The sequence below is a fragment of the Xenopus tropicalis genome, chromosome 8, assembly GCF_000004195.4.
Source record: "Xenopus tropicalis strain Nigerian chromosome 8, UCB_Xtro_10.0, whole genome shotgun sequence".
NCBI lineage: Eukaryota > Metazoa > Chordata > Amphibia > Anura > Pipidae > Xenopus > Xenopus tropicalis.
Genome location: NC_030684.2, coordinates 73651027 through 73669650, shown reverse-complemented (window position 1 = coordinate 73669650; position 18624 = coordinate 73651027). Strand labels below are relative to the sequence as shown.

The 18624-nt window shown below is 38.5% G+C and overlaps 1 protein-coding gene across 1 annotated transcript in view; it reads right to left on the bottom strand.

Annotated features, from left to right (window-relative positions):
- Positions 1–3775: 3775 nt before the first annotated feature.
- Positions 3776–18624, bottom strand: part of c4a (complement component 4A (Rodgers blood group)) — a 45063-nt gene continuing 30214 nt past the window's right edge. The window contains exons 29-41 of the mRNA NM_001113684.1: positions 18200–18366; positions 16639–16791; positions 16340–16399; positions 15929–16022; positions 13691–13844; positions 12828–12921; positions 12014–12088; positions 11480–11582; positions 10798–10887; positions 8988–9074; positions 5963–6046; positions 4930–5062; positions 3776–4050 (exon numbers count right to left, since the gene is read on the bottom strand). Of these exons, the coding sequence (NP_001107156.1) occupies positions 3909–4050; positions 4930–5062; positions 5963–6046; positions 8988–9074; positions 10798–10887; positions 11480–11582; positions 12014–12088; positions 12828–12921; positions 13691–13844; positions 15929–16022; positions 16340–16399; positions 16639–16791; positions 18200–18366 (1436 nt within the window). The 3' untranslated portion in view covers positions 3776–3908. The remainder of the gene's footprint in view (positions 4051–4929; positions 5063–5962; positions 6047–8987; positions 9075–10797; positions 10888–11479; positions 11583–12013; positions 12089–12827; positions 12922–13690; positions 13845–15928; positions 16023–16339; positions 16400–16638; positions 16792–18199; positions 18367–18624) is intronic.

The following is an 18624-nucleotide window of genomic DNA, read 5'->3' as shown; positions in this document are numbered from 1 at the left end:
CGTTCATTCCAAATCATCTGCTGATTGTGTATGTAGCTTAAATGCCCAATAGGAGGGCCAGGATTACAGTTGGGGAATCATATCCTATAAATCAGTAGAGATTCAAACCTACTGCATAGGTTTTCTGTCAGGAACTGCAGGGAATCGAACCCTGGACTTGGTGCTGGACTGCAAGTGCACTTGCTTAGTGAGCCACAGGAGGCTCCATGAGCTCCTTGGGATCAGTCGCCCTTATGTGCCTTATGCATTTCTACCAGTTTTGCTTAGTCTCAACATATATTGTTTATCACATGTGTGGCTGCTTTTCTAATTACCCACCTATATAAACCCTCTTCGGGCAACACCCAGTTGCTCGATCATCGTTCCTGCTGAGCTTTGTCTTGCCACTTCTGATTCCTGTTCCCTGCCTTTGCCCTGCCTGATCTCTGTTTGGTTCCCCGATTTGACCTCTGCCTGATTATTGGATTTGCTTGAACTCTGCCTGGACTGACCTCTGCCTGATTATTGGATTTGCTTGAACTCTGCCTGGACTGACCTCTTCCTGCTCACGGATTTGCATATTGCCGGACTCTGTACCTTACCTTACCACAGGCTTGTACTTTACTTTTATTTTTGTTTTCATTAAACTACCTATTTTCATCTCACTTGGCTGTCTGGCCCTTTAAGGGAGTTCTGGGGGTTATCTATACAAAGGCTCCTACCTGCTGGTCTCTCGCCAGAGGCCAGGCCTGACATTTTCTCATATGAAGCACAATTCTATAGTCAGTTACAGCATAGAAAAGCCCTATAGCTTTGTTGTATCCTCCATACCTTGTAAATGGGTTAGGTATTAAATAGTGTTAATGGAAAACATATACAAAGTGGAAACTATTGTAACCCCTTATTGGCTGTAAAACACCATCTAGAATGGCTATAAAGTATGGGGGTACACTTGACTCTAACACACAGGATGGGCCTTTGCTCTGTGTGCAAAATTATAAGAAATAAAGGACACAAGAAGGTTCTTGCAGAAAACAGAACTGGTTTTATTGTCCAAGAAAAATGATTAATAGGGTTACGCAATAATACTCACAATGCAGCAGATGTAGAGCAATGGATTGCAGGTTAAATGCAGAGCAAGCAATGTACTAAAGCAACACTGTGGAGAGTAGTTGGTAAGCAATTCTTTATCCTTATGGTTTCCACCTTAATGGATGGGATCCCAAAGAGCAGACGTGGATCGGAGAGAAAACTATGCCTGATACCTTTGTCAGTACTGCGGTCCTGGAAGGCAGCAGAGCCTGGAAAGGAGAATACACATAGCTGTCTCTCCTGGTTGGAGCCAGAAAGCTGCTCTTGCTTACTAAAGCTGGCTATCTCACGTTCCTAGAATGTGCTATTACAGGAAAAATCCTGCACTTACTAGATCCTTGTTCACAGTGTCCCTGTTCCCCGACTTCACTAGAGGTACTGGTTCCTCTGGGGCAGAACACTTCTGGGGCCTTTTTGATCCCAGGCTCAGTGAACATCCACCTGGTTCACCTGATGCAGGCCAAAAAGACAGATCCACTCCCTGCTAAATTTGATTTATTTTTTTACATAGCAAATAATTCACCTCAGTCTCAGTTGTAATATTGGTGTGTAGGCAGCCATCTCAGTGCATTGTGCCTGAGTCTGAGCTTTCAGAAGGAGCCAGCGCTACACATTAGAACTGCTTTCAGATAACCTATTGTTTCTCCTACTCCCATGTAACTGGAGGAGTCCCAAGCCGGACTTGTATTTCTTACTATTGAGTGCTATTCTGATATCTACATTTGACAGTGGCTCCCAGGTAAAAAAAAAGTTGGGGTCCCCTGCTCTAAAACAACAAAATATTGTTTTTTATAACAGGAGGTGCCTTTTACGGGTATCTGCAATGTAAATTCTGTGTTGTTGCCAAAAAGATTAACAGATTGCCAATAATTAAGACCCCATGTTGTATGTATGTTTGCATATTTGTAAGTATATAGCACTTATGGACGCAGCATATTGATGCCATTTTGGTTTAATTTAGGGGAAAGTGCAGGCTCACAAAGCAACATGGCTGCTTGACGGGGAAAGGATTAATAGATAGCCTCAGCCACCCAGATGGATAAGATGGTAGTACAGTAAATATACAGTATCAAAGGGAACAATAAGTAAAAGGGAAATTGAATGCAGCTCAAAACCATGACAAAACATCGAGGAAAAAAACAGGGCAGGAAAGGTGGAAGTGAGGTGTAAGATCAGTGGGGTAAAGCAAACTGGGATGTGGAGGCAGATTAACTAAAATTAACATTTCTAATTTTTTATTTTAAAAAATTTGAATAAATTCACTTCCACGAATGTCTAAAATTTAATTAAAAGTTTGAAATTAAAAAGTCTGTGCAGGAAAAGTCGCAGAAAAGTCCCGAATTGCACAAAAAAAGTGTTAAAAATCCAAAACCTCTAAAGTTTCGAAGCAAAAGAAAGTTCTTCCAGAGAAGGGACACAAGCCTTTGACTTCTACATGATCTCAGCAGGTTTTAACTGGCAAATTGTTGGATTCGGATTTTTGGGCATTTTGACGCATAGTAAATCAAAATAATTTGCAATTTTTTTTTCTGCGACTTTTAGCACTAAAAAATCTGAATCAGAAAAAAAAAATTGACCATTTGTAAATGGGCCCCTTAGAGTAAAAATACTAACACTAAAAAGTAAACATAATTATCAGATGTCTATGAAGATTCTAATTAATCTAGGCCATGATATACAGTATCTAGTAGAATTAAGTCAATAACTAGACTTTTCTGTGTTTTTCTTGAAAACGTTTCACCACTAATGCCTATATGGACTCCCAAAAAAAAATACACAAAGAAGGAGCTCCTTTGAGGCCAATTGTCAGCAGCATTAACTCTGTGACTTATAACATTGCTAAATACGTGGCCAACATCTTAGCTCCCTTAGTTGGAAACGCAGTACACCACATTAAGAACGCCATGGACTTTGTCAAAAAACTGCAGGAGTTAAAGCTGGAGATCGATGATACAATGGTGTCCTATGACACCTATCTCTGTTCACATGCACACCCACTACCAAGGCAATTGAAATAGTGAGGAAATGGCTGAAACAAGACACCACCCAAGGAAGCTTTCTAGAGACAAAAACATGGCTGTGCCATGGGTTCGCCTGTGTCTCCAGTTGTAGCGAACCTTTACATGGAAGAAGTTGAAAAGAGAGCCCATGGCCCCTTCAAGGGAACAACACCAAGTCATTGGTTCAGATATGTGTATGACACCTGGGTCAAAATTAAAGCACGCAAGGTTCCAGACTTCACCAAACACATAAACTTGGTGGACAAAAACATCACGTTAACAAGGGAAGATGTCAAAGACGGCAAACTGGCTTTTTTGGACTGTGCTATAGTTATCAAAGAGGGGGGGGGAATTATACAGGAAACCCACCCACACAGATCAGTACTTGCTGTACCTGTTTTAATTATAAGATATTTACCCATATCAAATCCTTCAGGATATCTGCTTTCCAGTTATAAGTGACATCATGGAAGAACCTAGCCACTGACAATAGAGGTTGCTTCCAAGAGCCAAAATTACATTTTATTCCTGAAATAAAATAGAGTCCTACGGGCTTGGATGGCTTTCTAGAAATCATTTTTATATATACATTTCCGTTAGATAGCACGACTATAAAACTGAACCATTTGGAAAAATGTTTGAGTGCATATAAAATAAATATGGAACCAAGAAAGGAAAAGACAGAAGATGAACCCAGACTCAGGTTTGACTATACAGTATATTTTTTTATTAGACAGTTATAGTTAGATATAAAGATGAATCAGGCCAAAAGCAAACAGGCGACAAGGTTCAAATGTAGGCAGAAGCATAATATTTATAGGTACAGGGATTTCAGGGTCACACCATGCAACCATTTTCCTTGTATTTGTCCATAAAAGACCTTGCATCAACGCAGAAGTTGCGATATCGAGTGGCAGTACACTTCTGCTCCCCTGGCAACTCTTCCACCCAAGAATTCTTTTCCAGAATGTATCGTATTCTAAAAGAAACAAAGGGTAAAATATATAGAAGATATAGACAGCTGGCAAGAAAAGACCAATATATGCAGAGAAAATCAATTCTACAAATAACAATTATGTTGGAAAAGGGATTTGTGCATTGGAAATAGAAGTTGAAACAGAACTCAATATATTGTTCCCTTCATATTCTTTTGTGAATAAATACAGTTCATTTGTAATTGGTGGTGCGACTTCTTCACAAATGACAACATCAGTGATTCCCAGCACACACCAATGCTCACTGCTGTGTTAGCTTTTACTGTGCCATCCCTGGCTTTATATTTCTTACAATGTGTTTCTTGCAAATTATAAGACAGGGGTCTCAAACTCGCGGCCCGCGGGCCATTTGCGGCCCTTGGTACAGTATTTTGTGGCCCGCACCAATGCCTTCTCAAAAGCAATGAATGGATCGCGATTTTTATTGCGATTCAAGGGATAATGCAAGGCACGGCGGGCGGGAGCTGCTGATTGCGGAAATGACGTTATGCCATCATAACAGTTATTATGGGAAGACATTCTGTGTGCCCAATTAGCTGCTAAGGAGCTAATTGTGCACACAGAACATCTTCCCATAATAACTGTTATGATGGCATAACGTCATTTCTGCAATCAGCAGCTCCCGCCCGCCGTGCCTTGCATTATCCCTTGAAAGCCAATTTTTTGTGAAATCCCTTATGCGGCCCAGCCTCATCCTGACTTTGCCTCCTGCGGCCCCCAGGTAAATTGAGTTTGAGCCCCCTGTTATAAGAAGTAATTGGGCCCTATTACAATAAGGAAGGGAAGGGATAGTTTAAGAAATGTTTAAAGGGCTCTGTCTCATTTAAAAGCAATAAAATAAACCAGCCCCATTCTCCTCTTACTGTCCATGTTCGTTCTTGGTGAGTCCATCTTGTCCCATAATTAGATATTCTTTTCCCTCGCCCAAGCGCATTTTGCATGACATGCGCTGGTAGAAAAGTCGCGTGTCTTCAGCTTTAATATCCTCATCAGAATCTGCAGGAGGATTACAGAAGAAATAGAAAAGAAATGAGGAGGCCAAAACTGGACGCACAGGCAATGCAAAAAGTGTTTTCTAACCCATTATAAAGGAAATGGTGCAAGAAAACACGTTTTGCAAAAGTACTCCCTGTTTTACTATATTAGGTGTGCATATTAGCATAGATTGGAGCTAAGAAATTCATTCTCTCCCTAGTTACTAAGTAATTCTTACAGTCCTAATAGCCCTTTCACACAGCATTATGTACTGTATAGTTTTGTTGGCTGAATTAAAAAGTTACTAGACCAGATATTGTATGTACTTCTTACATCTGCATTATTTTAATTGTCTTTATGTTTTGGCTTTTTCTTTTAATAAAACCATTAATAAAGTGTTATATAGTTATTTGTGAAAGAATAATGAAACCTTTTGATTGGCAGGTAAAATTAACACATTTCTGTCATAGAGCACTTTTTTATATATAGCTAATTCCTTGAGTTCTTAATCTGTACTGTGTAGTCTTATCCAGCCCCATTCACCATGCCAGCTTGTACTATTTCATGGCTTTGTTCTATTCCCTCAGTGTGGTTGAATTAAGATGCTAGTCTCAAATGGTACAGTTGGGACATTTCCTCCTCTCCACTAACATTTTATGCACATTGTTGCCCCTCATCAAAATTTGATGCATTTGTTGCTTCCTTGTATAAATGATTTATCACCCAACCCCTTACATCCCAGGATGTATTTTGTTCCCTTCTTCATGATGGTAATATCATGTTGTTAAAACACAATCTGCAAGGCCAGTGGCTGCAGCTGCTGATGTAACTGACTTAGATGATAAATCTGCCTGTATGTAGCTCTTTAAAGCACTCCCATATATAACTTCATATAATTTAGAGAAATGGCAAATGGCATACTCCTTTGCAAAACTTCCAGAATCCTGGCAGTATAGACTATAAATGCATCTTCTTCTTTAATTGTCTTCACCATCACACGGTATCCTGCAAAAAAACAAAGGTTGCAAAATTTATTTTAAACAGAATTTACATGCGTAAACTAAAATATATCTGCTTACAAATGATCAATGTCTTATATTTAATACACATGTTTAACAAAAACAAATTTATAATCCATTGCAAGATTTTCCTGTATTTCCTTTTATTTTGTCACTCCCTTCCTTACAATATTCATTTCTTCTGTATAGTTATGCAAGGCATGCCAATAATAAATGCAAAAAAAGTTTTAATTTACAACTGCAAGTAATGTTGCGAGCCCCATAAAACTGGCCAAACTGGTCAGTTGTGCTAAAAATCTCACTCTTTAAAGGTACTTCTGTACTTCTGTATAGTTTACTCAGTGCCGCTGCCTTCCTTCTGCTTCCTGTTTCAAAATTTGCAAGGTTGCTCATATTGACACAGGGGTCCCCTGGACATACCACTACCTCCTAACCAGGTGTTAGTTCCATGGTTCCCACAGTGGCCTGTGTTAATTGCCGCAGCTCAGTTGCAACAAAAAAATAGGGCACACGCTGGGAATTACAAGAACTGAATCTGAGTGTGGAATCACATCTTCCCCTGGCAATCACAATGGCATTTACATTATCGGAAAATGTTGCATTGTGGGTAATCATGGGAATTGCATAAAACATATATGAGAAATGTCCTTGGTGATAATTATAACCAAAAACTTGTCCCCAAAGGACCTATAAAGAGGTGCTTTTAGGAAGGTTAAAACAGGTATTTAATGACTATTATCACCTCTAAAGACTTCTGGCAAACCTGCTAATATCTCCACTATGTTGCATTCACTTTCAGTGACCAACATGGCCAGAGAGGGCAACTGGGGAACATCTTGGAATGTTTACATTGTTTCCATGTTTACACTGAGGATGGCTTAGTGCCTGAACCCAAAAGGAGAGATACATGATCAGACATCTGCTCTTGCCCATATAGGCACTTTAAGAATGTAAGTAACCATTTGACATAAAAATGTATGACCCCCTATTTATAAATTGATATATTGAGTGTTCCATTAAAGTCACAGATGAGTGAAGTAGTTAACAAACTAGTAATGGAAATTAAATTGTAAAATATAATTGAATTTTGTTCATAAAATAAAAAAAAATATAAGATTTTTATCCTGTTATAGAAAACAATGATATTCGACAGGAGCAAGAGCAATTTCAAGATAATATTTGGTTGACAAGTAAACAGGGTAAAATAGTTATAAATAGGTTCCTGGTCAAAGGTTAAAGTCATTAAATCTAAAGGTTACAGGCCTGGATATTAATATCTGTGCAGATATAACTAACTGTGCATTCAGTTTGGTAGACCAGCGTTTTTCAACCACTGTTCCGCGGCACACTAGTGTGCCGCGAGATGTTGCCTGGTGTGCCGTAGGTGAAGACAAGACTCCCCCGGTCCCCTCTGGGACACCTTCCACTTCCTGGCTCCCTGATGCCCGGAAATCGTCACTCCGGCATCGGATCCAGGAGGGCGGAGCAACCAGAGAGGAGAAGCAGCACTATCCTGCCCTGGCACAACCCGACCGGGGGGAGCAACTGCCCAGGCCCTGCCCCGACAGACCAGATCCACCAGGGGCCAGGCCCATGCACAGCCGCCCTACTCCCCACCGGAGGACAATCCCGGGACACCCCTGGATGCCGCAGCCTGACATGTAAGAAAACAATTAATAATAATATATATATATAATATATCATTTTTGTGTGTATAAAAAAAAAAAAAAAAAATCAGTGGGGGGGTGGGTTTGTGGAGAAAATGTCCCGGAAAATACTTTCTTTGTGTTTATTTGATTCCTATTCAAGAGAATTACTTTATATATAGTCAATATAGGCACAGAGTTCAATTTTTTAACACTTTCTAATGGTGGTGTGCCTCGTGATTTTTTTCATGAAACAAGTGTGCCTTTGCCCAAAAAAGGTTGAAAAACACTGTGGTAGACAACTGGTACAAATAGCAGCCTTTTCTCTTTTTTCTTATGAATCATTTAAAGTAACAGTTCAGTGTAACTGGTTAAATGGTTAGACTGTGAAAAATAAAAAATATTTGTAATATAGTTAGTTGGGCAAAAATGTCATCTATAAAGGCTGGAGTGAGCAGATGTCTAACATAATAGCCAGAACACTACTTCCTACGTTCAGCTCTCTAACCTCTTAGTTAGTCAGTGACTATTTAACACATACAATTTAATATAATAAAGAATGTTTTGTCCACGTCAGCCATTGACTATAAAAGTTAGGGGTGGGGTGTTTATACTGATGCAGTACACTGCTGTGCTATTGCTCTTACAGTACAGGCTGTCTAAACAGATTTGTTTTGTTTCCTAGCTAAGGGATACAGATACTTTTTTTTAATACAATACCGGAATATCATTTCTAGGATCAGATTTTCTAGAGATGACAATTTTTTTCCAAAACACTCCAAACCAGGCCCACTAAGGAGGTTGATTTGCTGCTCACTTTCCCCTATACAAGCGTGCAGCAACTTGACTTCCCGTTTTGAGTTGGGTCAGTAATCACCAGAATTTCCTTGGGATGACATGCCAGTAATGTTTTTAATAATAGAAGTGACAGCATCCCTTTTAAATGGTTACATTTTGGCAGAAATGGTCAAGAAAAGAAATGTATTTACTCCTTTGAGCTCCTTTAGTTATCATCAGTGCTAAAATAACAGTTATCATTAAACAACTGAAATATTTCTGCCTTAGTGGGGTTTGATCTGCATGTATGTATGACCTGATTTAAAAATCAGAATTTTAGGTCTCTTGAAGTTACCAGCAGCACTTTGCCGCCCCTGGAAACTATAGGGGCACTGTGGCCTATGGTGAGTTTTTCAACCTGCATAATGGCGGCAGCGCCCCTGTTTCCATGTCAGCTGTTTTCTAAACATCTATCATTTTCCCCTTCTATTGAGCTTCACTTACCAAACACCACCCTTGGACTGTAGCAGGCAAATGTTTGACGCTCTGTCTCTGTTGACTTAAATGATGTAATCTTTTTTGGACACAGACCTGTGAATAAAAGAGAGAGACAAATTTCCCTTTATTTTATTTGTAGTCATGAACCCTTACGATAGTGCCAGACAGAGCTGCTTGTCGGCATGCTTATACACAGGCCCCGGCCCAGACACACAGAATGAATTTCGGTGCTGAAATCTGCTCCGTGTGGCTGCACCTGGGCTGCACATAAGTGAGTTGATGCCCTCTGAATTAGCTGAGTGCAGACTGAGAATCTGCCCGTAAGGCATTAGCCTTAGAAGGAAAGCTACTTGACCCTAATAAATGCTGCACCTAAATCCTGTGGTAAGTCTCAAAGGACCAGACAGAAAGTATAAAACTTAAGGAATACAAGGCAATCAAGGAACCACGTTGGCACATGGTCTAGTAAAATGTTAGCAAGCAGTGATTAGGTAGAATTTACTGATTTACCTGGTTAAATGCAAACATTTTATTGGTTATTAGATCTGAGCAAAATATGTGGTTCTAATTACATTACTATAAAGCTGCCCAGTTTAGACCCATACATTTCCAAGCTTAATAAAGACCTCAAAAATGGATGTATTGAAACATATTACTAAAGGGGGTGGGCTCTGAATCATTATTATGGTTTGGAAAAAAATGAAAGAGCTGGAATTCCTAGATCACATGGTTATGATGATTTCTATTTATTAGACTGCTATGTGTATATTTGTCAGATGTCTTTATGTAATTCTGAATTCTTTTGTTGAAATAATGACAACTTAATAAACTCATACACAGTGAGAGAAGTGATATTGGATTTGTTTTGTTTTTCTATGATGGGCAAATGCCACTGGTAAACAGACTGGCTCATAGGCTGATATGTGTGGGTGGAAGTGCAAGCCTGTGCAGCTCCAGATGGCCGGCAAAAATGTACCACTAGACTAGAGAATCAGTTTTCTAGTCATTATTCACAGTTGCTTGATAACGTTTTGATTGTGAATTGTCCAATGTTAGTTGAGCCACTGGTACATGGGGTGGTCTTGTCACTATTTAAAGCTATACTGTAGCTTGTCATTTAAATGTTGCAAATATTTGCCTCAAGGCAATAAAAATAAAAATGCCCTAAATGTTAGTTAATCAAACACAAAAACTTTTTATCATATATCAGAAAAAATCGATTTCTGAATATATTCTGTCCTGAGTAAAAGTTTCCCATAAATTATTCACATGTTGTATGGTTTGTAGGATAAATTAGTATGATAATATTAAATGTATTATCTTATCAGATTATGCTGTGTCCTAGATATAGGTATGGGAGTCCTTATTGGAACCCATTATCCAGAAATCTCCATTGTTTAAAACAAATAATTTGAATTTTTAAAAATCATATTTTTTTTCTCTGTAATAATAAAACAATGCATTGAGCTTGATGGTTACTAAGCTGTGTGACTCCATATTGGTGGCACAACAATCCTGTTGGGTTTATTTATTGTTTAAATGATTTTAAGAAGCTTTAACATATGGTGATCTACTGTATGTGCATTCCCATTACACAATTTGTTGTTACCATTGTGTGGTTTTATTGAGCGATAAAAATCCTCTTAGGCTGAATGTGAGTCCATAGAGTGACCTCTTATATTTTTAACAATTTCTATAAATATATATTGACTGTTATTTTAAGAAACACATGTTTTAAAAAAAATAAACTCAGTTTATGAATATCCAGAATGCTTTCAATTTTGCTTTTAAATTGGTTATATAGACTGGCCCTTACCTTCTGCACACTGGCAGACGTCTCCTGAGCACAAGGTGCTAACGAAGTTTGGCTTTGATGGGGCTCCATAGAATACTGTACATTTGATGTCTGTTAGGAGAAAGAAACACAATGGTAGTTAGTTTTTTAAACTTTATAGGTATATGGGTTACATAGGCCTGAAAGGAGGAAACAAGGTTATACAAATTGTATATAATAAGGTGCAAGTGCAATAAAGCAGATACAAAGCATGGGTGTAGAGTGAATGTCTCTATATTGTATGTTGCATTTATTGCATGGACAAGTGCAGTTGAAGAAAGGGGTGGACAATGGCAGGATGCAGCATCCACTCACACACCTTGGGGCATTTGTACAGTTAGATAATACAACACAATTTTTCATTATTTGTTAGTAATGCAGCTAAATAACTTAATTCAATCATTCAGCTACTAACAACTACTGACATGCCTGATATATTGAGGCAGTTATTATCTCTTCTATAAAACCAACACCATGGAGCATTCACACTCCTACTGGAATTTAGAGAGGAGACGGGTGCAAAATGAATATTTTATGTGTAATGGCATGATCTGTGCCATGATGATCTCTGGGAGGTTTAAAAACTGCACCTAAAGTGTTGCTGTATGCTCTTGCATAGAGTTATTCCATGTGAAATGCTCTATACATTATACGTTTTTCTTACTTGGCTCATAGAAGTCATACAAGACAGCAGACGCTGGCTGCAGGACAGATACTTTAACTGTCTGAACTGCTTCAAACGTCACACAATCCCGAGTATCAGGGACCTGCATAGCGGAGACAAGAGAAATGAATAAAAGGGTTCAGCACCCAAAACTGTTTATTTTTGCAAAATTCTAAGCAACTTTCCAACATAAATACATTAAAAATGTTTGTAAATGTAATTGCTATTGAAAATAGTGTTTATAGCTTTTTTTTTTTTGGGTCTGACTCTTAAAACAATTTAACAGAAGTAATTTCTCCTCCAGTTCCTTAATTAGCTTGTAACATTGTTCCAGGAGTCAGAGCTAGGAGTGCAGAAGATGTAAACAGATTCTGCTTTTATTAGCAATTACATTTACAAATAACTATAAAACTACTGAAAATGTTTAATGTACATTGAAAAGTTTCTTAGAGTAACATGTTTTTTTCAGTATGCAAAAAAACAGTTTTACTAAAGCAAAATTAAAATGGTATACTACTGCATTTTTGTACTCACTTTGTCAAAATACAAGAGTAGTCTTCCAGGCTGGTATTCATAATGACTGATGTACTGCTCTGAGCTCTCTGCCAGCTGGGACAACACAAGCACAAGTGAGTGACGCTCTTGCAGATAGTAAAACAATAATGTCTGGGTTATATAGCAGCCATGTTTGCAACACACTGAAGCATTCAGTGATTAAATGACTTGGTTAGGCTCACTGGGGGCCCAGTGTGGGAGTTAAACCATGGTCTGTAGATTCTATGAGAGTAAGGCTGCTTCATTGCCAGCTTCATTGCCAGCTTCATTTCAGTATACATGGTCTATTTTACTTTGTTCCGGATTTTTTTTCCTTTTTAAAACTGGCCATCTAAACACAGGAATTTTTGAGATCCTATGGCGCAAATTCAGTTCCCGGTTTATGCTTAACTCTTTAGGCCATTGTTAGAGAGCAAGGGTGCTTAGAACATAATTAAGACCCTCGAGTGACATTCGCATGGTAGGCACAGAGGCTTGTGCTTTTTAAAGATGGCAAAATTATTTTACAAATTATTTTAAAAAGCTACTAACTATGCAAACACTTCAGTCCTTACAAACCATACAATCAAATGCAGAATGTTTAATTATGACCAATAATCAACATTTCCTCTTCCCTTGTGATTGCTTATTTGAGATAATATTAACGTTCCCTGTTTTTGTGGTAGTTGGAATATCCCGACAGTAATACAGATTTATCAATCACTTTGCATGATCCTGTGTCAGCAATGTGCCCCCTAAACCCCAAACTCCCCAAAAGAAATGATGGCATGACTTTTCTGTATAGGAAAATCACCTTTTTCAGATCATCAATAACAGGTTGAATGCCACTAAGCATAGTGATATCTACAATAGCCATTCCAGACAGGTGAACCTTGGAGGACTTTTTCCTGCAATAGAGAACCATAGAGAGGTACATAGTATAAGGATAGGCACAGTCAGTGATGTTACATCACAGGGTTTGGAATATAAAACAAATTAATGTAAATGTAATTCTTTCATTCATTTATCCTTGTCCATGGCCAAATAGTCAGCAAAGTTGGTGTATCCATACGGTAGTAAATGGGAGGGTGGGGGTTATGGAATAAAAGGTGTTTCTGCTTACACACAGCAACATTTATATTCTGCAAAGACCATCAGCAACAGCACTTATTTCAACCTGTTGGAAGTTTTTGTGACCCTAGAGTTCAACAGGGAAACTTTTGTCTATTCAGCATTTTATGACTTCTCTGTGCAGAGGGACAAATGGAAAACATTTGCATTAGCCAAAAGTGCATGATATATTATGTAATATGTCAATTAAATCCAATTAGGAATCAGGATGGAATAAAATCCAGCTAAACAGTGAAATCTGGTAGGAACAGTGACCACGAAGCATGTAATAATCATAGAGTTTGTTATTTTATGAGGGTTATTTATAATTGTCTGTAAATACTAGAACTGCAGCCATTTCCTGGGAGCATCAAAATCCTGTGTGCAATCCCTCTGATGTTTGATGTTTTTGGTTTAGCCTTAGATATACTGTAGCCCATCTGTAGAGCTATGAATTCAACATCTCTGCTGAGTGTTTTTCCTTTGTCTCTATTTCATTTTTGTCCCCTACTATTTATTTATCTTGCAGGTTTCTTTGTTTTGTTTCACATTCCATCTTTCACTTACCACAGACACACTTCATATAGCAACTTGACCTCTTTCTCCTTTGCAAATGTGACTTCTCTCCGTGATCTATGACGCAGGTCATGCCAAACAATAGGGTCTCTGGGCTCATCAGCCATCTCTTCATCATAGTCATAATCATCCTGGTCATCAGGTCCTAAGAAAAATGGACAACGCAAAGGAAACTATGAAAAAAACCCTAAAAGGACATATTTATTAAGTGCAACCATAATTGCAGTTGCACAACTTTGGCAGTAGCCCTGTGAATGTGTGCCATTCATTAAAGCTATTTGCTATTAAAGCCACTCCTTGCAATTCTGCATAGTTGTGCTTGGCTGATTGGGGATCACTGCCTTACAGTTACAATGCATTACTTGTATATGTATGTACAGTATGTATGTATATCTTTATTTATAAAGCGCTACTTATGTACGCAGCGCTGTACAGTAGAATACAAACGGGGGGTTATTTAGATAATAATAGATTAATACAAAGTATAACAATAAATACATATAAATACTAGATAAATACAGTTGCAACAAGTTAACACAAGAGGATGGAGGTCCCTGCCCCGTAGAGCTTACAATCTTCAAAGTTATCCACAGCACCTCCCCATTTTTACCCTGTTTCTCTGGTGTTGGTGATGCTCTATATGCACAGCGAGCTCTGGGTTGCTGTAGAGCCGCTAACCTCAGGGGATCATCAGAAATAATCAAAACAGGAAATTAGGTACATCTAGCAAAGTACTGCAGGACTGATTACTAGTCCTGTCCTATGTACTCACTAGTTACTATATTTCTATGCTATACTATGTTGCTATAGATTATAGGATTTTGGTTTTAAAGTGAGTTGTCAAATCATCCCTTAAAAAGAAAAGACTTGTCAAAGTCAAATGCTACAAAGTTGCTTAGTGATTAATATGAATGATCAGCAGATGAGGCAGCCATCAAATATGGGAAACACTTATCAATGGTCAATATTTTGTAAGGAATAGTTGTTGCCAATGCACCCATTTAATAATGGCCACATGTGAAAATCCCCTGTGACATAGCTAATTATTTCAAGAACATGTCAAAGGGATACTTAGGGGCACATTTACTAATCCACGAATCCGAATGGGAAAAATTCTGATTGGAAACGAACATTTTTCTACTTTTTCGTATTTTTTTGCAACTTTTTCGTAGCCATTACGACTTTTTCGTAAATTGTCGCGACTTTTTCGTAGCCGTTACGAATTGCGCGAATTGTCGCATCTTTTTCGTAGCCATTACGATTTGCTCGTATATTGTCGCGACTTTTTCGTATTGAGAGCTCGTAAACGGCGGGCAAACCTTTCAAACTTTGCATGATTTTGGAAGCCTCCCATAGGGCTCAATGGCACTCTGCAGCTCCAACCTGGCCCAAGGAAAGTCACGATACTGAAGCTTGAATGAATCCGAAACCTTCGTACTCGGCGCGACGGCTACGAAAAAGTTGCGACAATTCGCACAAATCGTAATGGCTACGAAAAAGTTGCGACAATTTACGAAAATGTTGTAACGGCTACGAAAAAGTTGCGTCAATTTACGAAAAAATCACAAAATACCGATCATTTCGAAAAAAACACATTCGGTCCGTTCGTTGATTAGTAAATGTGCCCCTAAGAGTCTTCTGGTGCTCATTATTACTCACCCATGTAAGATGGAAATCTAACTTTATGTTAGATGCTATATCAAATCTCTTTAAAACAGGACACCCATTAATAGAGATGCACTGAATCCTATTTGTAGATTTGGCTGAATACTGAATCCTCTGTTATATATTCGTCTGAATACCGAACCAAATCTAAATCCAATTTGCACCTGCAAATTGGCAGAATTGTATGGGGGAAAAACATTGTCAAATGCCGTTGTCACATGGTCTACAGTCACATGATTGAGGGTTCAGAATTGGTTCGGCCAGGCACTTTGATTTAATTTGCAGAAAATGATTCCAGCAGGATATCAAACAAAATCTGAGCTTCAGTGCATCGCTACCCATAAATGTCACTATCTAGAGCACCACTTTAACTGGGTATACAATCGAAACTGGTACTGCATGAATACTTTTAATTCAGGGCTGCCCTACAAGATAGAGGTTTGACTGAATTTCCCTTAAATGCTAAAATGCTGAAAAATCTGTAGCAGAGTTGGGCCAAGGAGCTTTGGCACTCTGGGCAAGAGTAAAGGGGAATTAGAATAGCTTAACTGTTTGGTTCCTTACCTGCATCAACACTTGCATCAGTCACTGTCACATCCATTCCCAGCTCTGTGCATGATGTGTTCTGCATCTGTATTATGTTATACATCCTCATAACCTGACAATAATAATGATGAAAAAATTCATGTGAGGTTGGTCAGCATAGGAATGGTATTAGCACATTAGGAATGTGGTTTAGGAATGTATGCTTTTAAATGGAATTAAAATGTTTATAAGGGACATGGATTGCATGAGGAATAGGGGAGTGCACTTCCTAAATTTCCTCTTTTTTACCCCAACTAAAACATAGGGTTGGCCTACATGGAAATGATTATCAGGGCATGGACAAAATGGCCACAACTGTCCTGTTTGCTAAAGTGAAAATATTCATAGGTCTGTGGGAGTCTTGTATTTTTCTTTAAAAGGGTTACTTACTGTAAGAATCCCTTTGCCTTTTCCAGAAACCTTTACGTTAAATTTTGTTCCCATTGATCTCTGTAAATGTAAGACAAATATTACTATACATACATGTTATAACCCAAGTCTATATTTCGGGGAACATTCTTCTAGCAACATACATTCCCAATTTACAAATGTAACTGACCAACCTTTTCTAGTATTTCTGTTTACTTCTTATAGTTTAACATTCTCAGTGTTCTGTGGTGCTTATGTAACAGCACCCTATTATTATTTGAGACTTACTTGCCTCTATTCATTTACAACCTGTGCCTTACCAGTTCTTCCTGCAGACTGTCCTCTTTCCGTAATCTAAATTTCTGGCTGTGCTGTTTTTCCAAAGAATTTACTTCAATTTCTAAGGTGTTATCATCCTGTTTAAATGTGCGAATCCAGTATTCAGATAGAGCTTCTAGTGCCATCACTGTGTCCTAGGGGTGTAAGGAAACATAATAATATTCTTCTTTGCCATTTTCCTCAACCTTCATTCAAATACATTTCCTTCTGAAAATCATATATTACAGGGATTTATTTTAGGTGCAGTTTCTGTTATAAGGCAATGTGGAAAGAAGTCATTTGCTGTCCCTTATGCCCCTATTTGTTAATGGGTGGGGCAAGACCTTTGCAAAAAACTTGGGTAAATATATGGAAACTGAGCCTCTGACACTCACCATGCACTATTTACTCCTGGCCTTCCAAGTTTATGCTAGATCTGTTTCCATTTTGTAACCCAGACAATGCAAGTTGCACTGTGAAAAATCATTTACAACTGCTCAAGCAAGATAACTCCACTTACTTGCAAGGAAACATACATTATGAAAAAATGAAGCCATTCTTCAGTGAATATTAACTACTTTCGATCCAGAGGAGAAGTAGCAGAAAAAGCAGAAGAGAATAAGAGAGGTCCGGCGTAAAAATTGAGCAAAGATTTCATATAAGCTTCTAGATATTTTAGCCCTGCTCAAAAGGGGCAAATTTATTAACGTGTAAAAATACAGTTCACTAGAGTTTGCCTCTAAAACTTCTACACAGGGCTGGATTTCTCTATAGGGTGCCCCGAGTCCACCCCCTTTTGCCGCCCACCTCGGCTCGGCACCCAAGCTTCACGCATGCCTACCGCAACACCCCTGCCCCCTCCCCCCCCACAGGCGTGCATGCGCACCACTTCATTCATTCGGAGCCGGGGGAGAGGATGCGCTAAAGTTTTTGCACTCCCTCTCCCCATTACTCCACATGGGGGCAAATTATTCTGGTGTGGCTGGGTGGCATGCCGCCCTAGGCCTGGGCCTTTGTGACCTCGCCACAAATCCGGGCCTGCTTTTACATAAGTGAAAGAGTTGTGCAGTTCCCTTCTAGTAAACTGTGGTGAACTTTACTTTTACCCTTTGATAGTTAAGTGCCAGCATGGTGCTATGGTAAAATTGATTCATCCTTTTTTTGCAAATAATAATAAAATAAAATAAAATAGATCAATCTGTAGCCAGGTTTAAGGGAGAATAGCAGAAAAATACAATTCTACAAGCAAATCATCATCTTATAGGAGTTTTTGTAAGAGAATTCTAAGAACAGCTGTCTTAAAAAGACATGTTTAATCTTAATCGAAAGAATGTATGTTTAGAATCTATTGTTTTATACAATTAACATTTCCAGGTTATGTAAATGCAAAGATAGGGCAAGTTATGTTACTCATCGTAATGAAAGAGACGGATCTGTGACACAAAGGCTTAAAGTATGCAATTTGAATACCAAAGACAAAAAGCAGTTATTCCCTTTTCTCCCTCATTCACATTCCCTACTGTAGAACCCTAATCAGTTTTTCTCTCACCAGCCTTCTCTCACCTGTGTAGATCTGAACCCTCCTCCATAATTCTGTTGCTCCGATAACCAAGTGTACATTTTTTCAGCATCTCTTATGTTTCCCCGTAGCAGAGTGATCAGCAGAACATATGAGGTTGTTTCTACAGCTAGAGCAGTGCCTGGAGGTCCAAAATACAACTCCTTCTTGTCTAGTAATGTGATTACGTGTAAAATAAAGGAAGAAATGAAGGCAATTGTTAGTTGTGCATTAGTTCATATCTATTAATAAGTAGTTAATTTTGAACCATGTAGTGTAGTTAAAATAATGAAAGCACAATTTGATTGGCTGCATATTGTTACTACTCAACCCTATTAGCTTGATACAGTGTTTCAAACATTAAAAAATGTTACAGTGTTAGATTTATAGCAGAACTGGGCGCAAATACATATGTATTCTAAACCTCACC